Source organism: Cyclopterus lumpus, chromosome 10 (assembly GCF_009769545.1).
Source record: "Cyclopterus lumpus isolate fCycLum1 chromosome 10, fCycLum1.pri, whole genome shotgun sequence".
Lineage (NCBI taxonomy): Eukaryota > Metazoa > Chordata > Actinopteri > Perciformes > Cyclopteridae > Cyclopterus > Cyclopterus lumpus.
Genome location: NC_046975.1, coordinates 3471257 through 3496553, shown reverse-complemented (window position 1 = coordinate 3496553; position 25297 = coordinate 3471257). Strand labels below are relative to the sequence as shown.

The following is a 25297-nucleotide window of genomic DNA, read 5'->3' as shown; positions in this document are numbered from 1 at the left end:
GTGTGTGTGTGTGTGTGTGTGTGTGTGTGTGTGTGTGTGTGTGTGGGAGGGGGGGGCTGTGTGTGTAGGGTGACTGTGGCTCAGTGGTTAGCAGCTCTGTCTTTCAATCAGGGGGTTGGTGGTTCAATCCCCGCCCTAGTCGATGTGTCCTTGAGCAAGACACTTAACCCTGAATTGTTCCCTGTAGCTGTGACTACAGTGTATTAATGTAACATGATTGTAAGTTGCTTTGGATAAACGCGTCAGCTAAATGACATGTAATGTAATGTGTGTGTGACAATAAGGCCAGCTATTAATACAGCAAGCTATTTGCTTTGTAAAGATATGGTGGAGTTATGTCGTTATCCGAGCCTCCCCTTGCTTTGATAACATAGCCAGGCCAGACAGGCATTCTTTTAGGGCATGTTCGTGCACTGGCTAGCTCGCGGACGCCGCTCGGCACGGTTCTAATATGGCGATTACAGCTGTACCCCTCAGGTAACCGGACTGTTAGCTCCATCAACTCTGTTTGTCCCAGTTTGTGCTGCTAACGCTGTTAGCCCTGTTAGCTAAGAGCCGCTGGCTATGTGAGAAATCAAAATGTCTCCATCTCATAAAATGCGTAAAGCACGTTCTTGTCCTCTCATTTGAAATGAGTCATTATATAGAAATTATATAGAATGACAGGATGTAGAACATTATAATCTGGAAATCAACATGCGCAGGTGTAGTGACGAGCATCAGACTCAATTCCCACATTTAGACAACCAGACAAAAACACCCCAGAGACGATCATGGCAGCTCAGAATGGGCAGTGTGGTGGGATGCCTTGCTCAAAAACACAATTACGTGTCAGACTTTCTCGATACTCGTGTTCGTTTATTCAATAACCCTCACCTGAACACATGACACGTGTCATAATTCCGATCCAGCCTCATGTGTCTATGGGAGGTCCGGTCAAAAGGACCTCACTCTGAACACACACACGGTAACTGAGGCAGTGAGTGAGCTACCGCTAGCCAGCGGACTCCTGCTCCCCTGTGGCCTATTAGTCAGCGGAGCATTAGTGTAATTACACACTCCTCAGCTCCGAGCGCTGCTAGGCTGCTCGAGCATGTCATTACCATACATATATAATGTAGAATAGGATTTACATACAAAAACACTTTACATGCTATTACATTCTTGATTGAGTTTGAACTTTTGAGGGTGTTTTAGATCATTTGCCACTCGTCCACTAGTCACTCGAGGTTGACTATGTGGACTATGTGGAAGGACTTCGGTTTCTCCACTCCTCGTGTCGGCCACTGATGGTGACAATCCGATGGCAGAGTAGCTTTGCGTGACACGGGTAGTTTTTATGACCTTGTGTTACACGGATATAGAGCCCTCAGGAATTAGATGAACAAGAATGATATTAAAAGTCAAGCTGGAGCCAGGGGGGTTATTAGCCTCAACCAGCTAATTATTTTTACTTGACGTAACAATAAACTGCAGTTAAAGTTTTGCCTTTTTGTTTCTGGCTGTCTATTAAATTAAACATGTGAGATATACGTGCTCATTTGTTCGCTTTAGAGGTGTCGGTAGGGTTCATTTCTTTACTTTGGACAGAGCCTGGGTTTCCCATGGTTGTCAGTCTTTATGCTAAGCTAGGCTACCTATGTTCTTAGTTTACCTCAGTACTCAACACAGAAATATGTGATCAATATCGTTTTTTCTCGTCTCATTCTTGGAAGAAAATGAGACGAGAAAAAAATGTTGAAATACTTCTTTAAATGATAAATGAAACAAACTGTAGAATAGCAGCAACTCGTGTTTGCTAAATTCGGGGCCTCCTTCCAATGATTTGCATGCCGCCATGATCTCATGGGAAGGCTTATGAATAGTGCGCCACTTTTAAGGACATTTCTATTCATTTTTAAGCTTTTCAACTCGGTTAATGTGAATTCAGACAAATCCACTTGGTTGTGTATAAGAAATGAGTGTTGTTTGGGATAAAATAAGGATGTTTGTTGTGTAAATTAGAGACATAAGTTAAGTAGTTGCTGTAAATAAGTTAAAGGTTGACTTTTTGGTTTGAAGATTGCGTATCTGTTTTACCCACCCATCGACCCCACCCTCCTCCCTATGCCGACCTATCCTGCTCTTTATCCTACGTCACCTGACCTCCGGAGCAATCGCTGCAGCATGCGGCTGTGCAAAGGGAGGGGGGGTACTTCAGGGACCCCTCTGCAGTGCAGCGGAGGCCCTTGTTCTTCTAATTAGCTTCTGTAAAGTGAACTTCAATTCCATACGGTGAATCGTCAGAAATTACAGTGACTTAGAGAGTAGAATCTGTCATGGAATCATTTATCTAGAGCAGCATGATGGTGAGGCAACCTTTACTGGGTTTGAGCTGCTATCAATCATTTACTTGTATGACTGCAATATAATGTTGGGGGATTTGAACATTGTGGACATGTTGATGTTGCAGCTGACTCATGTTTACGCCTGTGATCCTCTTATCATTGGAAGGTTTTCCACCACTGTCATATCTCTTTTCTGTATTGCTTACTCGTGCCTCCATAAAGTGTTATCTTGACTCTTTGTGCAGTGACATAACTAACTACAATGACCTTGTCATCTCAAATGAAAATGTTGCAATTTTAAACCTAGGATCAAACTTTCTAGACCTACACCTTTGCCTGTTTATATACGCTCTAATGTGACCTTAGAGACCAGATGACTGACAGTGCATACTGCTGAAAGTAGCTTTTCTGGCTACAACGTGACGATGCTGATTTATGAAACAGAGTTTATTTTCTGTTTAGCTTCCCTTAGCGTTTAGCTTCCTTTAGCGTATGTAAGAATTCGGATCAGACTTTGACAATACCAGATATAATCATCTCACTTGCCTCATTAGACTTCCGTAGGTTCTTAATGTTTTTGAACAAAATAAAGGTCTTGGTTTATATTTGATCACATTTTATTGGCTGTCCATCACCGAAAGATCGATCTAGCTTATGTGCAAGAAATAGCTCATCGTTGTAAATTAAAATCAAGTAGTTTGGACTGGTTAAACTATTTATAATTTTAATAATAATAGATTGTATTTGTATAGTGCTTTGAAAGGTACTCAATGCACTTTACATGGTAAAGACAAACAATAGAAGCAACAACAAAACAAGAAAGATGACAATAGTGAGTGGGTGTCGTTTGCGTAGCAGTGAAAATGGAGACTGTGTTGGTTGCGTATGATGTTGCCCAGCGGGAGCAAGTAGAGGATGAAGAGGAGGGGGCCGAGTACTGAACCTTGGGGGTCACCTTGAGGGACTGGGGCTGTGTCAGATTTGGAATTATTGATGATGATGAACTGTTGGTGGTCGGAGAAGTAAGACTTGAACCAGGAGAGGGCTGTGCCAGTAATGTGGAGGTAGAGGATGGAAAGGTTGATGAAGTCAAAGGCTGCACTGAGGTCCAGTAGGATGAGGATGTTGAGGGAGAGGTCATCAGAGGAGAAGAGGAGGTCATTGGTGACTTTGATTAGGATGGTTTCTGTGCTGTGGTGAGATCTGAATCTGGATTGAAATGGTTCATACAGTTGGTTGGAGTCCAGGTGGGTTTTGAGTTGGTTTTGCAACAGTGTGTTCAAGTATCTTAGACAGAAAAGGGAGATTAGAGATGGGTAGTTGTTGAGGATGTCAGGATCCTGGCCAGGTTTTTTGAGGATCAGTGTGACTGAGACGAGTTTGAGAGCGAGAGGGGCGGAGCCTGTAGACACGAAGGAGTTGATGACAGAGAGGGGGAGCGGGTGGAGGGCCGGGAGACAGGCCATGACTAAGGTGGAAGGGATGGGGTCCAGGTCGCAGATTGGAGTCTTCATGCCAGATATTAATTTATTAAGATCTGAGAGGGCGATCGGTTAGGGAGAAGTGGGAGAGTGACCGGTCGGTTAGTGGAGGATTTGCAGATCCAGGATCGGTGGTGGCGTGCCATTTGATTGTAGATGGTCAAATATATGTATTTAGAGGTTTAATTAGTGGCTCAGGTTCTCTGGCACAGTTCTGGACTGGGTTATATTTATATCAAGAAACCTTTTTTCACTCTGGAATTTCTGTTCAAAGAGATAAAATAGTTATTGTGGTGTGCGCCAAAGTTCACTCCTAGGCCTCAGAGATTTAGTTGTTTTTCCGGTTATTTTGGCCATCCAACTTTTCTAAAAAACTCCAAATGGCCCCAATAAATGCAACAGATATATTTTATGGCAAACTGTAACAATATAGTAATGCTTTGGTTTGATTCATCTTTTCAAATCATTTCATGGACTCATTCCAGATGACATTGATTATATCCCTCCTGTGCATTCGAGGGAGGTCACATTGAGTTTCAAATACCGTTTGCTCTCTTTGACTCGTGTTTGTCTTACATTTGTTCCTTCCCACCTGCTGTGGGTCACACTGTAAGTGATCACTCAATTGTTTGTGTGTTCCTTTTCTCCAGGGGAAGATGAGCTGGAAATATCTCCCTATGACGACACGCTAATGGATACTCGCATGGCCTCCTTAGTGGCTGGTAAAACACAATCTGACACACACGCGCACACACACACACACACACACACACACACACACACACACACAGAGTCACTCATGGTGCCTTTGTCATGAGTACGAGTCGATGTCCATCACTGTCACACATGGAGTCATACAAGTATGCCAGTGAATCACTGCTTGCAGCTCAAAGAGTCACTCAGCCTCAGACCACCACCAGGTTGCAGTCAGTCATTCCATTTATGTTGCCCCACTGGAAGTGGATAGAAGCCAATACGACAGAGCAACACACTGTTGGCCAGATCCCCACTGACACTCACATACTCCAGAGATGACTTCTATGGATTATTATGACTCCCTGGTCTTTCCTCATCCATCGTACCCAAAGAGCCCTTTGAAAAGTGCTTTTCAAATTTCCTTAAAGGAAAGGAATGACCATTTGTATATAATTTACTCGCCCTGTGTTACCTTGAATTCTTGAAAAACATTTCTCTGACCGCCTAATATCATAAAGGTAGAAGGGGGAACGTCTTGTCTTGAATTGAGGTGAATGGGGGCTGCATTTAACAACAGCAAAACTAATCAAAGCATCACATTTACAAACTCTCACACAACTGGTGCAGTGTAATCTAAGTCTCATTTATCCAGCTGTATGCTCACTACCTCCGAAACACGTCCATCTTATATGCTAATACCTTACTATTTTTTTTCTTATTTTTGTTTGCTATAGAGAAAAAAAAATCCTTTGACCAAAATGGATGGACCTGTACTTGTATAGAGCTTTTCTAGTCTTCCGATCACTCAAAGTGCTTTAAGACTGTTTGTCATCATTCACCCATTCACACACTGATGGCAGTACTTATGGTGCCACCTGCTCATCAGGAAGCTAACATTCACACACCGTAGGCACAGCAACGGGAACAATTTGGGGTTAAGTGTCTTAACATGGACTAGCAGAGCCGGGGATCGAACCGCCGGTCCACTGATTGAAGGACGCACACCTGCTCACCACTGTACCGCAGTCGCCCACCATTGTCGCCACAATTGGTGGTCATTGGTCACAATTTGCTCATTTGTCCCTTTAGGCAGCCACACATTTTACTGAGCTTCGCCACATGCAAAGAAACCCAAACAGGTTCAACACATTTTGATTTTGGAGATTAGATGAGTTTTCCTTTACCATCAGTTCAAAGTAAACTCTTCCTTTCTGCCCCAAAATATTCAGAGGTTCCCAAAAGAGCAGGCCTTTGCGTCTGGGGCCGGCACTGGGGGCTTATTTAATCTTGTCTTATTTATCTTATTTAATCTTGTCACCTTAATTACCGCCTAAATGTAGTCACAAGGCTTTCATCTGGGAGTCCTATTGTTACCCCCAATTCTGCAAACACCAAATGATGCTGTTTTAATACCATTCTTTAGTTTATTCTTTTATATTTTAGTTCACTGTTTAAGTTTGTGTGTTCATGACTTCTAATATTGTTGGGGTTCAGTGTACATTCTGGGAAGGCTGTGGAGGAAGGTTGAGGATTATCAATGAAGTGAGATGCTATAGTATTTAAGATAAACAAAGTTCTTAGTTCTTAGTCCTGCTCTTAGTTTGCACTCAAACGCTGAGCAGACATAGGAATGTTTCTTAAAGCGTCCTTTCTGTCAGAGTCAGAGCTGATTACTTGTCATTTTTCTTTCTTCAACAGTGTACACATTATATGTAGTATGTAGTCCTTTACTTCTGCGGCAACTCACAGGCTAAGCTGCAACATGTACCGTAGCTATTCTCATACAAGGTTTGGCACTTCCATTTTTGACAACTCCCTGCACACACGGGTGCTTTGCGCTCGCCTAATTCGATCTTTCCTCAACCCCTTCAGCGTCATCTTTCATGCAACTGGACGGTGAGAACCAGTGCCTGAAGGCAGCACAGGACTGTGGCCTGTACGAGAAGTGTGGCTCTCTGCGATCAGAGTACGTCCTGGCCTGCACCAAACGGGTGCTCGGGACCAACCGATGCAACCAGCACAAGTGCCACCGGGGCCTGCGGCGCTTCCTGGAGCGGGTGCCCGAGGAGTACAGCCTGGGTGTCCTCTTCTGCCCCTGCACCGACACCCTGTGTGGTGAGAGGAGGAGGAAAACCATCGTACCCTCCTGCTCGTACCAGGAGATGGAGGGTCTGCAGCCGAACTGCCTCCACCAGCAGAGCTTCTGCCGCCGAGACGACCTCTGCAGGTGAGACGCGGAGCCCAGACTAAAGCACGTTTCTGTAAAAGGCTATAAAATGAGATTATATAAAGCCGTTTTAGAGAAACACCGATTGCTATTTCCTTGGCTGATTTGGATTTTCAATTGGCAGCATACACAAAAAAAACGTCACCTATCGTAAAAAATGTAAAATGTATATTCATTAGTGGTTATGTCTGCAAACCGATCACAAGTTCACAGTTGAGTAAGCGTATTGTTTACATGACGTAATAGAAGGGCATGCTTAACGGATCCAGTGTAGACGTAGAGTGTCTGCTGGTAAGCGATGCGATAGTCAGACATCGTGTGTCACGATTGTTTAATATGAAAATCGGATTCAAGAGGCTAATCTGGCTGGTTTGGATGGTGGGCCGATCAATCAGTGCTTCTCTAGGCAGTTTGATTACATATGTATATATACATATGTATGCAGAGTTGATAGCAATAGTATCTAACATTGCTTGCATAGAGTACATTACCTGTTTATGTTTATGTGTCTGAATAAATATCTCAAAGTTACCTTTCAGTTCCCCGTCGATGAACTGCTAAATCGTGTATTGGGGTGTTATTGTGTGCTATAAAAGAATCAGGGAATTTAGACTAGTGTCCTAAATGGCGGTGCCGACTATGAAATGTGATTGTCAATGGCTAATTTAACAAAGTGCTGGCTAACAGTTATAGTAATTAACGCTTGGCTGAAAAAAACAAGATCACATTGTTGATATCTTGATATTGGTCAAAGCATATAACGACATTATCCGGAGACGGAATGTATTCAACCTCAGTTGTATTTACAGAAACATTCATGTGTGCTGGAAATCAGAGGCTATCTGCAGCGACTTCAGGTGGCGAGCTTATGTTTCAGAACCAACGCTCAGGAGCGAATAGTGAAGAACAGCAGCTAACTAACATGTAACATGTCTAAATTGCACTAAAATTCAAATGCAAGTAACAAAGCAACGGGCTTCAAGTCATGTTCAATGGAAGCCAGTGATATGAAGCCACAAATGAGGTCAATTTTGACGCTATACATCAAAATTGACCTCAACGTTTTTCAGCACAACCAATCATGTTGTTTTGGTTTCACCATTTCAGATCCCTTTGTGTCTCCCCTTCCTGTTCCATTCCATCTAAAACCAGGGAAGAAAACCTATTCCTGCTGTTAGCCAGTTGCCAGTGCTATTTAACAACATAATTACACCAAGCAACGGTTATGTCTTTCTTACATTTTGCATATGAAACGGAATTGCGGGAAAGAATAAGGGGACTGAAAATGGTGAAACAAAAATAAATATGATTGGTTGACGCTTCACCGGCGCCGCGATCGCAAAGAGTTTGTAGCTTCTTCTTTTAAAATGACTCATGCAATGAAAAGCCTGCTGCTTTGTTGGTGGTAGTGTGAAAACTGAGTTGGAGCTCGGCACTGTTACGATGGTTTCCTATTGGTCCACGTGGCAATTCATATGTCAAAGTTCGCTCCATTGAGAACAATTCTCAGAGATTGACTTTTCAGATTCAGATTCAGATTCAACTTTATTTGTCATTGCACAGTACAAGTACTAGGGCAAATAAATGCACTTTTAGCATCTGACCAGAAGTGCAAAAAGAAGCCATAAAAGTTCAATGCAATGTGCTAGATAAATAACAGATAAATAATAATTAATAACAAAAAGAAAAATAACAGAAGTACTTTTCCTCTTTGAATAGATTAATGGATATAAATTGCATGCAATGATTGCTCATTCATTTAAGTGTGCCTTGATGGGTTTGATTGGCTCTCCCATCCTGTAATCTTAATGTGTAGAGAAAAAAGTAATACTTGATGAATTTATTTATTTGTATATTAAAAAACGGCACAAATTAGCAAATTGGTATTTGTCCTCAACAATGCATCTACATCCCAAAGTCCTATGTAGAACGGCGTTGGACTGAAACCCCTACATCCCTTGAACCCACAGTTTTAAGCACGCAAACACACCCCGACATGCACATCCCGATTTCCTGCCCACTTCTTGTGTCTGATGTTGAGTTGTTGTTGTTTGTGTTGTTGCCAGGTCCAGACTGGCTGATTTCCTTAATAACTGCCAGCCATCTCCTCTGACGCCCAGCGGCTGTCTGAAAGACTCAGCAGGCCTGTGCCTCCGAGCCTACGCTGGACTCATCGGTACGGGATGCAGGGGGGAGCGGTTAGGAAAGGAGGAGTGATGTGATGTTCCTTTAACTGCCACCATAACATAACTTCTACGAGAAGATGTTTTTGGCATATTACCAGACACTTTAAAAATCCAAATGCAGATTTCCCTGAAACTTGAGAGGCCTTGGTCACTTGAACTATGCAATATAACTTAGCAGTCATTTTAATTCCTGATCAACAATCAACGTCTACCAATAGAAGTACTCGAGGTAGAGCGACTGAGCAGGCCAACAGAAGAAAAGGTAAAAATGATAATGGTAACCAATCTAAAAGTCAAGAACTGAGTCACGATTGCATTTGACCCAAAAAAAACCAAGATCCTGTTGGAATCGACCACATACTGTATTTTAGTAGCAGTGTGCACCACTGGCTTCAGTATCAAGAACCGATTGAAATAAACCACCAACAAGTTATTTATTTAATTCTGTTTATTTCAATCCCTTCCTTAATGTTGTCATCTACCAATCAAATACCAGTCTCCTGAACTAAGTAGCTGGGCTACGAGGCCACATACGTGTGTCAACAAAATATCCGCAACCACCACAGTGTTGGCCAATTCATACTCCCGGTGTCCACAAGGGTCCACTTTGGCTCACATGACGTAAACGTCGCCATTGGCTTATTTCCGCGAGGGTCCGTGTAGACTCCAAGCGAAATGAAAAATGAATCCAACACGACGTGCCAACAACTTCAGTTTATTGAAGGACCACTTGAGGCTGGCTCTAAACTCAAAAAGCCCCAAGTTAAAATGCCCAACTGCTGTTCTGCTGGCCATCTGCAGAAATAAGCATGTTTACAGCCTTGAACAAAAAGCGGTGCGGTCCTTCTGGCTCGCATCCCCGCTCCAGTTTATTTCCACGATCTAGTCCAGTTGGTGGCGTATGCATCTTTTGCTGGTTTGCCAAGAGAAAGAAGAAAGCAACAAAATGGATGCTTGTTCTGAATAGTGATTGTGTGAGGAGATCCTCCGTTACCACACATTTATAGAATTGCTTTTTTAAGGAATACATAGACAGCCAAATGGAGTTGAATTCCTGGGACACAATGTTATGGTGCATTACCGCTACCAACTGGAATGGAGTGTGGATCGTGAATTGTGCATGCGTGGGACGCTACACCGATGTGCACCCTCAATTTCAGAATGAATGGAACTGAGGCTTAACAATTTTATAAACCGTGGAAATGTTTGAATTTAGTATTTTATTTATTTTGAATCAAGCTTGTTTTTCTTCCGCTCTTTTTTGTCATGAATGAAATACAATTCCATACATAGAGGCCCACACCATCAGGTGGTATATAACACTTCTATATCACAGGAGCGCATGCTGGCTAGCATGAAGAGTTGGACTGAAATGAAGCGAAAAGACAAAGACGTTGGGGTTAAACCGTACATTTGTATCATGAGTAGCAGCTGTTTAACAGCGCTAACGATGCAATAAAAGTGGCTGCACAGAGTGAGAAGGAGTGGATGAGTGTGGAAGGATGGCTGGGTGGCTGGAATGGGAGCGTAATGGGGTGGAGAGGCCGGAGCAGTGTCAGTGAGGTGATCGGACTGAGCAGCAGTGGAGGAGAAGAAACAAAGCTAGAAAGGGAGGATGCGTGATCCCTGACGTGGCCAGCGAGGCAGTGAGTGGCCCTCTGCCTGCTCTGACAATGATGGACGACTCTTCTATGAGGCCGGTAGCTTTCTTAAAGACACAGGATGCATAATCCACATATTTACAAAGGGGGAGCTGCCAGAGAGAATCACATAATGTCAATGCAGTGCATTGGTTTCCTGAAGACAAAAGAAACAGATTGGAAACATATATCTTTTGTTACAACCATTAAACTACTAAACAAATGGGATGTGCCATATTAATAAGTGAGCATTACAGTTGTTGGCAGGTCTATTGTCGAACTTTGGATGGCGCCATGCTAGCTGTTTCCCCTTTCTCTTAGTGCTTTGTTTATGCTAAGCTAGGCTACTCGACCCAGCTCCAGCTTTAAAGTTAATGGACAGACATGAAAGTGGTACGTACTTTCTCATCGACCACTTGGAAATACAGCCAGTCAGTGCATTTCCCAGAATGTTGAAGTGTTTCGTTTTACTCTTTACACACAAAAGTGGGATGTTTTGGGAGTTTGTGTGTGTGTGTGTGTGTGTGTGTGTGTGTGTGTGTGTGTGCCACACTCAGCTATGGTGTTTGCTAACTCAGCTTCATCCAGCATCCAACACATTGTCAAAATTGGGCTTTCTGCCTCTAAATGTTGCAAAGACGGCATTGAGCAGAAAACAAAGCACCAACTATGGACTTAAAAATGTCCCTTCAGCTCCCCTAGGAGAAGTCACAGAGTCTACATCAGGTTTTTCTGCGGGCTGTGTTTCAGCTTCGTTTGAAGTTAAAGAACAGCATCCTCTTTCTGTGTCGTGCCGTGAAGGAATCTGAGAGGGTTTTCCTCAAAAATATAAAATGTCGAAGTGGCTTCTAGGATAATTATGAATAAATTGTGTTTACATCTCTGAGTTACTGTGATACAGATGTATTAACATTAAAGTAAAACACACAGGTCGTTTAACTTGTACCGAAAGCTAACATCTGCCTACTTTGACCCCTCTGACCTCTAGGTACCATCATGACGCCCAACTACGTGAGCAACAGCTCGGCAGACGTGTCGCTGTGGTGTAACTGTGAAGGCAGTGGCAACCAGTGGCAGGACTGCCTGAGACTGCAGCGCATGTTCACCCAAAATGCCTGTCTGCGTGAGTCTACACCACACACACGCCTCATGGACTGGTCCTTTCATATAATAGATGGATAGATAGATAGATAGACAGACAGACAGACAGACAGACAGACAGACAGACAGATAGATAGATAGATAGATATACAGACAGACAGACAGACAGACAGACAGACAGACAGATAGATAGATAGATATATAGATAGATATATAGATAGATAGATAGATAGATAGATAGATAGATAGATAGATAGATAGATAGATAGATAGATATACATACAGACAGACAGACAGACAGACAGACAGACAGACAGATAGATAGATAGATAGATAGACAGACAGACAGACAGACAGATATATAGATAGATAGATAGATAGATATACAGACAGACAGACAGACAGACAGACAGATAGATAGATAGATAGATAGATAGATATACAGACAGACAGACAGACAGACAGATAGATATATATACAGACAGACAGACAGACAGACAGACAGACAGAAAGAAAGTCTTTGTTTTCTTATTTCAGTTTAGTTTTGTACTTATTTCCCCTTAAAAGTCGTACTTATTCGAACCCAAACCTCAATCTTTTCCTATACATAACCAAGTACTTGTGTTGCTTAAGTAAACCTTAAAAACCCGGTAAACTTTGGAGGTTTATTTTGTTCAGAGCTGACACTGGAGGGCACCTAGAGAGTCACACTTTGAAGTGTGCCCGTTTGATTTGGGGAATTTGATTAATTACTTTATTTGTATTTTTTTGTTTGGGAGTATACACCGCCATAGCACAAAATCAACAACATATGCATTTAATGAAATGGCCAATAAATCATTCATACACGACCTTGGGCCGAGTAGTGTTTCAGGAGAGGGCAACTCGTGGCTTTTGGGGATTCTATATGCAAAATCTAATTAAAATGCCATGTGGATTCTACTATGTGCACTGCATCTAATGGCTACACTAATTCACATAAAGTGGGAAGAATGGGGGATTCAATAAGGGCCCTCTGCTCATTTTTATTGTTATTTTTTTGTATAGTGAGGTTATTAAAATGTCTTGTAAAAATCAGACAAAAAGGAGCCTCAGCCCGACTGTACCGAGGAGGTGAAACTGCTATTTGAACATTAATCCACCCATAGAAGCTTTAAAGGTTTCAGTCTGAAGCAACAAATGTGGTGAGAAATAATGGCCAAGAATGGCAGATATTCATTATGTTGGTCAATAAAAAAAAAAAAGAAGCTATTTGCGAAAGCTCGGTGTTAAAGGTGCATGTTTTAAGCACAGAGCTTAATCAGGATGCAGGTAGCCTAGCTTAGCATTAAGACTGGAAGCAGGGGGAAACAGCTAGCCTGGCCAGAGTTCAAAAAGTCTTCTACTAACACCTTTAAAGCTCATGCGGTTGCCTTGTTGTCACTTGTATCTGAACACAAACACAAACATGACATGTTATGATTTTAGAGGGATGTTTTGTGCTGGAACTATTTCACGGCAAACACCAGTTGGGACTTCGGAGACTTCCCCGCTGAGTGAAATCACCCTGAAGTATCTCAGTGGCCGCCGTGATGAGAGCAGTTTGAATTGTCTCACTTCTGAGGAAAGGTGCTTCTATGCTTCCCTTCTTAACTCCTACAGCATGGGATACACCGGACCCTCCTTTAGGAAAGGAAAGAAGTTAAAGCCAATCCACAATTCCTTGCATTTCCTCAACATTTTAAATGACGCACCATTTTCATCCGTTCATGAAAACAAACAATATGTTTTTATCTTACACAGGTTTAACAGTTATTTTCATACAGTCATAAACTAATGGGATTCATGTTGATGAGATTTGAATAGACAGTGACAACCATTTTGTTTAATTTTATATCTATTTATTTACCTCAAGCATGTATAATAACAAATAATAATAAAAATAATTCCTAGTCATTTTTGGACTTTTCGACCACAGCCTTGTTGTGAGGTTGCCAGTTTATGTACCAGCGTGCTTTACAAAGAGCAAAACCCAAACCTGTGCTCAACAATCGTAGGTAGTTAGATAACTTTATTTAATTTGTTTTACATAACATGAGATGTTTTACATAAAATGAGATGATACATAATGTCAGTGAGTGAGCTTTACATCTGTTGGTAGTTATGTTTTACAAAACAAAACTTTGAAAGAGACTTTATGCTAAGCTAAGCTAACCACATCCTGACTGCAGCGCTACACTTAACACGCAGACATGAGATTTGTTTAAATCTTCTTATCTGTTCTCAAATATTTTCCAAAATGTGGAACTAAACTCATTCATAGTTCATTAAGTTAAAAGATGTAAACGTTGTATGCATTTAGAGGCATTTCCTCAGGTCTAATCATGAATAGCATTCAAAAGCAAATTCTTTTTTATTATAATTAGTATTCATCATGGTTTCATGGCTTGTATTCCTGTCCCATGAGTGTGTACAGTTTCAGGCGTTTTACTCCCAAATCATTTTTGATTGATTTATAATTGTGGGGATTGTTTGTCACATTTAAAAGGCTAACCAACAATACTGCTATCCATATTATTTGAATAACCTCTGTTTTAAATAATGAATCTGAGGACCAGAATTATAAAAACAGAATGAATGTGTCACCAACAAAAACACTCGGAGAAACAAGTCAAGGGGAATAATTTAACACACAAATGTGTGCTGAACCAGTCCGGGAGCCCGGCTCCTGCAGCGACTTTCACAGCACGAGGTGAACTCCACCTCTTTATGTGTCAGCTGTGCAACCGCCTCAGCATCCAGAAGAGTCTGACAGCGTGTATCTGCAGCTTGGGGCCTCTGCGGGGCGAAGGAGGTGCGAGGCGAAGGAGCCGGAGGGTAGAGCCCCTCCTACCCCTCCCCCCGGCTGTCACTCAATCACAGCAGCTGTCGATATGGCCGTCGATACACACCGAGCCTAGATGTCCAAACACTAAAGCCGAGGTCGATGCGTCAATGCACTTCCCATAAAACTCTGAGATTTATCAAGCTGTTGACAGCTCGGACAATAAAGCTGCCAAATAGATCTGTAGGTTCACACCCACTCAGATGCAGCATCGGAGCGCACGCACACGCACACACACATGCACACACGCACACACACACACACACGCACACACGGCGACTGCGGCTCAGTGGTGAGCAGGGTCATCCTTCAATTAGAGGATCTGTGGTTCGATCCCCGGCTTCGCTAGCCCATGTCGATGTGTCCTTGGGCAAGACACTTCACCCCAAAATTGCTCCTGCAGCTGTGCCTACGGTGTGTGAATGTTAGCAACTCCTGATGCACAGGTGGAACCTTAGCCCCTCCCATCAGTGTATTAATGATGTCATGTAGTGTTAAAGCGCTTCGACGGGTTGGAAGACTAGAAAAGCACTATACAGGTCCATTTACCACACACACACACACACACACACACACACACACACACACACACACACACACACACTCGCACAGGCAGTGATGGGGTTGTTTGTCCATGCAGGTAACTCTATCAGCTGGATGGGGAGCCCCGGCTCCCTGCCTGCAGACATCACGTCCCCTCCGGCTCCCAGACCCTCCCCGCTGGTTCAGAAGGACGAGCTGCTGAGCAACAACCACCTGCCCGAGCACAACAACATCGTGAGTAGCTCATCGCGCATGTCGCCTTCGTATTTCAAATTACCTTTTGTCCCGAGGCTTTTTCTATTATCTTTGGTTTGAGCACATCTCGTCACTGTCACACAGCATGTTGTTTATTTATTGCATTTGTTTTATCTCCATTGCTCTCTTCATTGTTTTTTATTATCCGTTTTATTACTTCACTGTTACCATTCACTTTTGGTTTGTGACAACACAAGAGTTTGTGACGACAGATTTTGTTCATATAGTTGCCACATCTTTCTAATTTCAAAATGTGTTCATACAAAAATCCACCAAATGTCCTCCATTTGACAGATTTCTGCTGCTTATATGGCTTACATTGTTTTTTGTCAGCGCTGTAAGTGACATTTATATGTCCTTTAGCAGTCCAAATAATAAGATATTCATTTTGTCAGTGATGGTTTAAAAAGAAAAAGCAGAAAATCCTCAAATTATTTTCTTGGAAATTGTCTGAATCGATTAATTGATTGTCAAAAACAACCAAAACAACAGCAACACAAAAGCAATTTGCAGAAGAATGCAGTCAAATACAACAAAGAGTCCATATCATTTGTTGAGTTCCAGCAACATAAATCAATTAAAAAAACAAAATGACCTCTATTAAGGGTTCCCTTCTGAGTGTTTGACCTCTAGTGGCCCTGTGGAGCTGTTTAAAAATAAAAAGTAAGGTGTTGTCTGCTCACACACAGTAGACGTGGCAGAAACAATGGCCTCACATTATCTCCCTGATGTAGAAGCGGCGGTAACGTGGCAGCGTATGCTGCAATGCAGCAAAGGCAGTGAAGAAGAACCCTGAAAGCAGGTGAACGTGGGTGCCAACAGCGCAGCATTCAAAATACAAACAGTTTTACGTGAAAAGGAAATGCATTCAACACATTCGTTGGATGGGACGCCCCTTTGCATGGTGGTGAGTAACATTCAATGTCAACAGAACTTTTGTTGGTTGGGGAGAAAACTCCTGAGGGCACCTTTAAATACGTTGAGGTGCAATACGTACAGAATCTAATAGAACGATTCGTTCACCTTTCTATAGATTTCTTTTAAAGACCTCGGAGACGCATTACTGTAAAATGATTGACATGAAGATTGCAGTGCATTAATGTTAATGGACAGCTCCAATGGAACGCCACTGGAAGGCTTTCACCGTGGAGCAGCAGGAAGTGCTGAGGATATTAGTCAGCACTAATAGCAGATTAACAAGGTGCGGATGTGTTACCCAGAATGGTAGCCACTGTTGTGCAGTACAAGAGGTAGAGCACTAATGCAGATGTTTCACGCAAGCTTAATATACAGACATTTTTCAATGATACATTCGGTATTAATTGTGATCGATCAGATCAAGCTTTCATTGGCAGTTGGGTCCTCCTGAGAAGATCAAACCTCTCTTCAGCGGTAGTCGGAACACAATAGTGGTTCAGCATTAAATCTGAAGATGAAAGGAGCAGCTCTGGGGCATGGAGTTATCAAAGCACTTTGGCAAGCCTTCAAAAGATTTTACAGAGGGCGTACGATCCGACGGGAGCAGTGTCTTCTGGGACTGCTGAGGTCCGGGCGATGGGAAGGGCCTCATGGACACAGTTTAAGTTATTCAAAACTCAAACAAGATGTAAGATATTCACCTGCAAACCTGGAAGAAGGCCTGATACAAAAGTATAAAAATGATATGCCAGCTCGACCATCTTAACCTGAACCACAGAAGAAGAAGCAGATGATTACAGTCTCTTATCGTTTTCAGGATCATGGCAGACGAGGAGCTGTTTTTATTTTTGTAATGTATTAAATATTCAACAAGCCTGCGGGGGCGCGGGAAAGCATTAGCGGGAACGCTCAACCATTAGGGTGTTTGGTAAAGTCGTGGATTCACAGACGCTATCAGTGGAGTGTTGCCATTGGCTCACTCGCTCCACGTGAAAGCGTCTTTCGTGTGGTGAACCTGTGAAGAGCGGGTGGAAGACTGAGGATGAACCCGGCCCCCTACAGAGGAAACTCATCTCCTTACCTTATCTCTAAGGCTGAGCCCGGCCCCCTACAGAGGAAACTCATCTCCTTACCTTATCTCTAAGGCTGAGCCCGGTCCCCTACAGAGGAAACTCATCTCCTTACCTTATCTCTAAGGCTGAGCCCGGCCACCCTACGGAGGAAACTCATCTCCTTACCTTATCTCTAAGGCTGAGCCCGGCCACCCTACGGAGGAAACTCATCTCCTTACCTTATCTCTAAGGCTGAGCCCGGCCACCCTACGGAGGAAACTCATCTCCTTACCTTATCTCTAAGGCTGAGCCCGGCCACCCTACGGAGGAAACTCATCTCTTTACCTTATCTCTAAGGCTGAGCCCGGCCACCCTACGGAGGAAACTCATCTCCTTACCTTATCTCTAAGGCTGAGCCCGGCCACCCTACCGAAAAAACTCATCTCCTTACCTTATCTCTAAGGCTGAGCCCGGCCACCCTACGGAAAAAACTCATCTCCTTACCTTATCTCTAAGGCCGCACCGATCCACCTGTCAATCTCCTGCCCCATCTTACCCTCACTCGTAAACAAGACCCCGGGATACTTGAACTCCTTTGCTTGCGGTAGGTAGGTAGCCTTTTTTATGTATCTTATTTTGGAACATCAAATAGAGAACCATTTGAGCTTTGCCGTAAGCCCAAGTAGTCACTGGATACATTTACAAACAGTACTCATCATCTTCTTTGTGAGGTGAAAATGGATTCCCACCCCCCTGGCCTGTTGGTCATTCCATTCTTGACATATTAAAAGCATCCATTCAACAGGTGTTCCTTTTCTGTTCCGAGGTTTGTTAGCGGAGGCTGCTCTGTCCTGTTGTCCAGCTCAAATTTGTTTGAGTTCGCTCTTGTTTCAACGGGATTGTATAACAGAAAGAAAATGAGTAAAATAAGATCAAATTAATATACTGAGCAGTTTAGAAGATGGGACCGTGTGTTCCCTTTGACAATTTCTAGGAGTTTCTGGAGGACACAAACTTTTTAATAATTGGTTAGTGACAAAACTAACCTACGGTTATGAGCCTTAAAGTGGAGGGAACTCAGACTGCACCATGTTGAGGTGAATTAATAGGCATGCCTAGCATCCTGAAGACCTCTCAACGTTTTTTTTTACACATTCATAGCATTATTCTTTTATCAATGTTATATTATCTTTATTTTATCGGCCCTGCGATAGTCTTGCGTCCTGTCCAGGGTGACCCTGAACAGGATAACCGGTAATGGGTAATGGGAGGATGGAATATCATTTTCAGATTGAGCTAGTTTCAGTGTGAAAATGTTCCGATCGGAAACAAGTGATCCCTCAATTCATGCAGATTCTTGGACCAAGTCTGAGTCGGCCCGCTCAGTTATGTGCCGACGGCAGCAGACGTGCTGAACTGTGCAGCGAACACATACGAGTGGTCCAGAGCTCCGCAGCAGCTCCCGGCTGCCCTCGTCCCAACGCTGACCGCTAAACGCCGTCCAATCCAATCGCCAGCCCTGGCTACTGTAACCTTGGCCGGACCACAATCTGCCGCGGCTGTGGCTCCCCGGCTCCCAGCATGCCTCGCTGCCAGAGATAATCTGGGCCGCCAGACAAGAGGGGATTCCAACTCTCTCTCTCTCACTTCCTCAGTTGCCCTCCTCCTCCGCTCTCTCTCTCTCTGTGTCCGTCTGTGTCTCTCTCCCAGTGAGCGGATTAGATGAGGTGCTGGTTGGAAGCAGTGCATCAGTCAGGCTTCATTAGTATGAATTTATTCATGCCCATATGTATCCCCCCCTAGCCCAAATCCCCACTTCCCTTCTCCTCTCCTCTCCTCAGTTCCTCCAATCCTACCTTGTCTTCTTTTGCTCATTCATTCTTTTCTGTCTGTTTTCATGTTTTCAGTTCATCCAGCCTCTCCCCCCTCCTGCCCTCCATCCATACCGGCTGCATATCTCCTCAGCCGTCCATCACTCAGCGGCTCGTCTCGTCTCTGCGAGAAGCTTTAGCTTGTTTCTCTGCCGTGAATTTTTTTCCAGAATTCAAAAGGTTTCATTTCAAAAAGCCGAGTATCCGCTCAGGCAGCGCAGAGCATTTGAAAAGCACAGATGACTGGGCTTTGTTTTAAATGTTTCCATTTCAACAAGGAAGGCCATCAGATATGTTGGGAGGTGACTTTGAATACCAGTAGCCTGTTTATTTGTCCATACTTTACTGACAGTGGGCTATCCAGCCAAAAAGAGAACGTATGGAAATTACATTATTTTGAGTGTTAAAAAAGTAATAGCCTTTTTCTGTTTATGTTAACTAATTTAAGATCTAATCCAACATTCGGACTACAATGTGTTTTGTGTGTCTTTACACTGAGGATGCTCAGAACATCGTTAAATATATCGCTATATATATATATATATATATATATATATAATTTTTAACAGCTATATATTACTCATCCTCATCATTGTTTATGGCCTGTCTCAGTTTAAACTCTTGTTTGAACATGAACAAATTGATAAAGAGAATAAATGCCATAACACCTTCTTTTATTATCAAGGTTTTATTACCTTCTTTTAGTAACTCCACTGTAAACCCATCCAACTCATTATCCACAGCAATGTGTCAAATAACGCAGCTTGACCCCAAGTAGCTCCCGAAGGAGGTGCCATTTGGATGAATGCGGTTTGAATGCGATGTCCCTGCCATCCGTGTGAGAGTGGGTGAATGATGTAGCATAAAAGCTCTTTGAGTGGTCGGAATACTAGAAAGGCGCTATACAAATACAAGTCCATTCATCATTTACCATACCGATACAACACAATAAAATAACAACTGTATTCTTATTACAGCAAAAGACAGCATGTTCCCTGGACATGTGCTGGTCCTGAAAAGAACCCAAGCCTGTCTTCTTCTTTCCAATTATCTTCAAAGAAATATTAATAATGTTCTCCAGGCTTTTTTCTGTCCCCCACAAGTGTGTTATAATAGCAGCAGATCAAAGAAAAGGTCACACGACTCTGAGTAGAAGATGGAGACTAAGAATAACCACCGTGCAGGCTGGGGGAAAGTTCTGTGCAGAGGAAGACGGTGCTCTCACTGCTGGTCCGGCTTTCATTTGAAATGATTGTCTACCTCACAATACATTTCAGACATATATCTATTTCATTGCTAATTAACTAAATTAACTTCACATCATTTTACAAAAGGGAGAAAAAAAAACCTCAGCACCATCTGTTCCTGCACCCCGGAGGGGAACAAGACAACAGCCTTGTTTACCATGCGACTGTCAGCCCGGATGATGAAAAGTTCAAAATGAGTCAGTTCCAAAAATCTGAAACGCAATAAAACGAGCAGGTATCAGATGCATGCGTTTCGATGAAATGATGGAGTGCTGTATTATTATCTGTGGAGGAACAACCTGCACACAATAACCTGGGGCTCCAGATGTCAGTGCATATCATTGAGGCCGAACATCTGGGTGTCCTCAACAGTCAGCAGCAAACTGCAGTGAATCATATTTGATCAACAGCTCCAAAGTTTTAAATAGAGACGTATCTCCATCAAAGCACGAGGACACGCACGATATATTCTGCATTGTGTTTGATAGCTAAACTAACATGAATGTAATGACAAAACATTAAAAGTGATTTTACTCTTCTGAGATAAACAACCTGGCATCAGGTTTCTATTGACTCAGCTCTGTTCGGCCAGCTGTTTGGACAATAATTATTCTCTATGTCTGTTTGCTTCTGAGAGCCAAATGTTAATGTTAACGATATCGTTTGGGTTGCAACTGTTGGACACATCAATTCAATGACGTTGTAATGTTGAAAAGTGTTAAAATTCTACATTTTGAAAATTAATTATTTCTAATATCTGCACATGGCAACACACATGGTACATGGACCTGCACTTGTATATCTCTTTTCTGGTCTTCCACCCCTCTTTTACACCACATGTCATCATTCACCCATTCGCACCCATTCATACACTGATGGGAGGGGATAATATTCATACGACACGGACGAGCAGATCCCGGGATTGAACGGCCGATCCTCTGATGACGACCCTGCTCATCCACAGAGCCACAGTCACACAGAGCCATCAGCACAACGAATCTTCTTTTTTGTAATCATCCAAATGACCTGTTTGTAACAGTCCTTTAGAAAGACCCTTTGAAGAGTTTCTAATCAGCATCCGTCTTCAAAATCATTGCTAAAAATTAATCTGGTTAGGTTTTCGGGAAAGATCTTACTTTGGTGACCCACTCAAATGTTAACACCAGGGAACCACTAACAAATCCCAAAGTTAGACTGATCATTTTGTAATTATCTGTATTACAAAGTTATTTTCAGCAACGAAAATGTTTGCCGGTCACATTTTCTGTGCCACAACTTCTGGCATGGATGCCAGTATTAGTTCTGCAAACTACACAGCATATATGGGCATTTTGAGTCCTTTTTTATCCGCCCGATAAAGATCTCATGTTCATGTACGTTTCTCGAGGGGTCTTCTCTCACTTCTCGGTTCTTTGAGAGCTTTGTCAAAGAGCAGAGCCTTTTCCACCAAGTGCTGTATAAATGCTCAGTTCAGTCACTGTTGGCATGTAAATATTAATATAATTCCAATATGAACACGATGCCGAGGTCTACTGGGCTGAATAGAAATAGCAGAACAATTTAATTGAAGACGATTACAAATCGAAAAAAAAACACTAATTATGTGCAGAAATGTGCACTTGTTTTTTCATCACAATAATTTATCTCTCAATAATTTTGATTACATGTATTAATTAAATAAAAAATGTCTTCACATCATGCACATTCATATTAGTATGAATGTAGGATGAATCGTTTGAATCTGTGCTTGTTCAATGCAGTGTCTCAGAAAGATGGTTTATGCCTTACGTCACCTGCATTTTACTAAATACTCAAATAAATTAAAGTCCATTTCAAATTGAAATCATTTATTAGAAGTTATGTTTAATCAACTTCAGTCTTAAAACACCATTTCAGATGTTCCTCTTTTTTTAATATGTGCCTGTCTGTAGGGATCAGCATTAAATGTTGGAATTTAACATCAAATTTAAAACTTAACATTCTGTTCAAAGTTATGTTATACGTATTATGAATCACCAAATCATATCCAAGTGCCCTGCGCAAACTTCCGCTTCACTTTTTTACCATTTGAGAGTGTAGGAGAACACCTGTAGCTGCTGCTTGTTTTCATATAAGCATTGTGAAATGTAAAAATATCTTAATTTTGAAACGATTGCTACTATCTCCATCTTCTTGCCGTTAGGTGGTGGAGAGTAAGGAAGAGGACGAACTGACACAGACGGCGCAGGTGATTGATGAAGGTGGCCAGTTTGATGTCATCCCACTGTACTCGGAGAGGGCCACCGTCTCCAACCTGGGCTCCCCCGGGACAGGCGGGGCCACATTCCTCACCGCCGGCCCTCCTGAAGTCATCCTACTGCTCCTTCTGCTATCTGCCTCCCTCAGCTGGGGGTAGTACAGAGGATACAGAGAAGACACACACATACACACACACGCACACAGACACATATGATGGACCTGCCAACAATCCTGGACTGATTGCTGTAAAATTGTCGCAAGCATAGTGGAGAAATGGACTTCACATTTTGTCAGTAGCATCCTCTTGATTCCTCCTTTTTGTCCTTGCTTCGTTCCTTTCCTTCTTATGAAAATGGCACTTTGTCCAACGTGGTCTGATTGCAGCTGCAGTGGCGTATTAATATCCCGGGAGCACGAAAAGGTGTCGTCGTGCTGGGTGTTCACATGCCGCCAACAGCCAATGAGCAGCATGTAGCTGTTCCTGTCAAAGGTCCAGAAAGAAATATCTGGTAATTATTGTGGCTTGCTGGGTTGTTGGCACATAAATATTAAACACGATATGTTTGCAAAATAACTATATTAGATTGTCATATCGTATAACTGCAAGCAGCTGAGCAGAAGCGACTGCATAGCTTGCACAGCTAATAAACAATTTGTTAGCAGGAAGCTAAGAATGTACCACGATGAAAGTAGCAAGCTAGCTGGGCTACATTACCATTTATCAGCTGTGCCTTTAGCAGAGGAGCGAACCACACGATGCACTTATCACATGACCCTAGCATACTTTACCAGGCTAACGAGGCGACGTGCTAACAAACATAGCTGTCAGCATCTTAGCACACAAACGCATCTTCTACGTATGTAGTTCATCAATTGGTCTCGGCTTATTTTAACTTAGCGGCTCAGTTAAACTATATCAGCTACTAATTGAATTGCTGATGATGCAGAAACATACTATAAACTTCCATTGGGTGTTAGCATGCTAAAGAACTGAGCTGGTTAACTTGTTAAGGATACATTGTAGAGACAAACATTACCTTTATGATAGCCTTTATACTGCTATTTATTCATAGCTTCTTCAAACTCCGATAATATCTACTTTTTTATAGTGATGAAAAGTGATTAAAAGTCTGCTAACTAGCTATTATTGCCAGCTACGCAAAGATTGCTGCATCCATACTACAAACTCCTTCAATTGGCCTCTGGCCCATCTTAACGTTATGGTCATTTCATTTAAAAATGACTCGTGGATGGTACATTGTTTTAAGGCCAATCAGACGATGGGCCAGAAAACCGGAGAAACAAAGTGGCTGCTTGGATGTGAACACCCCACACTTAACGAAACGCCAGCCGGCTGCAGTCGGACCTCGTTGATGTTATTTATTATTTCGTTTGAACTCATTGACGGATGATGATTTGTCCCACCGGTAGTGACTTACCTGTCCACGGGTCACCCTAACAATGGCTGTAGGGGGGGACGGGGGCCCTGATATATGATGCTCCAGTCTGACTTTATCACGGTGACGGATGGAGGGATCCTCCTCCCCCTCGCCACCATCCCTCATCCACAGCCGCGGCGAATGACAAATGACACACTTGTCTCTCATTGTTTAATCAACATCCAGTGCCACGTGTGTCACATGTGTGTTTGTGAGCGATCGCGGAGAAAATTGGCACGTCATACACAGCACACACATACCATGTATTTAGTCAATGCGGCTCTTTCTTGCATTATTGCTCTAACCCGTCCCTATTTGTCCTCCACGGGGACTCGGGACCGGGACCCGGCATTGCCACGGGCACCGATATGAATAAAGCCGTCATAATAAAAACAATACACCGGAAACAATATGCTCTAAAACGGCAGAACAAATCAAAAAGCTCCCCAGCAGGCAGAAAAACACGCACCATACTTCTGACACCGAGACAGCGTCAGAATGAAGTGAGGAAGAGGAAGGAGTGGGGGAGAGAGAGATTTATGGAGGAGAAATTAGGAGAAAAAAATAAGGCCAAGTCCCTGTGTGGTCTTTGTGCGTTTGATGTGTTACTTGCTTTTAGTTGGGAGGCTGGTAATCAGTCCCTGACAACATCTCTTTATCATCTGACAGGCTCCTGGAGGGAGTAGTGTGTGTGTGTGTGTGTGTGTGTGTGTGTGTTTCAGGCAATGATAGAAATAGTGTGCTATAGCAAGAACAGAAAAGACCCTGGAGCACAAACATAGCAGAGAGAATCGTCGGCTCTTGATTTTCTATGTCTTATAAATCTTTTGCTGACACTATTTCATTTCTTTCTTTTTTTTCCTATTTCTTGGAACGTGTAAAATCAAATTCCATCTGCAGGGGCGCCAGCGAAGATGGAGAGCAAGGAGGCAGAGGAGGGGGGAAAAGATGGGAGGAAAGGGGAAGAAAGCAAGAAAGGAAGAGAGTGAGGAGAGGAGGGAAAGCATGGACATGATAGGAGACCAAATGAGGGAACAAATAGGAGGGAGAAAAAAGGGAGAGAAAATAGAAAATAATCTAAGAAAGCATCAAGAGTAAAGGATTAAAGTTTAGGACGAAAAAGCAGACAAGAAACTGGAGAGAGGCAAAACAGTAGAGCGTCAAGAAAAGGAGGCGGAAGAAGAAGAAGAAAAGAGAGGAGAGAAGGAATGGA

At 42.7% G+C, this 25297-nt stretch overlaps 1 protein-coding gene across 1 annotated transcript in view; it reads left to right on the top strand.

Moving 5' to 3' along the window:
* The window catches only part of LOC117737904 (GDNF family receptor alpha-4-like), a 45341-nt gene extending 22539 nt beyond the window's left edge, over positions 1 to 22802 (top strand). Inside the window, exons 4-9 of the mRNA XM_034544148.1 lie at positions 4459 to 4530; positions 6377 to 6731; positions 8798 to 8907; positions 11546 to 11680; positions 15162 to 15298; positions 22590 to 22802. Coding sequence (XP_034400039.1) covers positions 4459 to 4530; positions 6377 to 6731; positions 8798 to 8907; positions 11546 to 11680; positions 15162 to 15298; positions 22590 to 22802 — 1022 coding nt within the window. The remainder of the gene's footprint in view (positions 1 to 4458; positions 4531 to 6376; positions 6732 to 8797; positions 8908 to 11545; positions 11681 to 15161; positions 15299 to 22589) is intronic.
* Positions 22803 to 25297: the final 2495 nt, after the last annotated feature.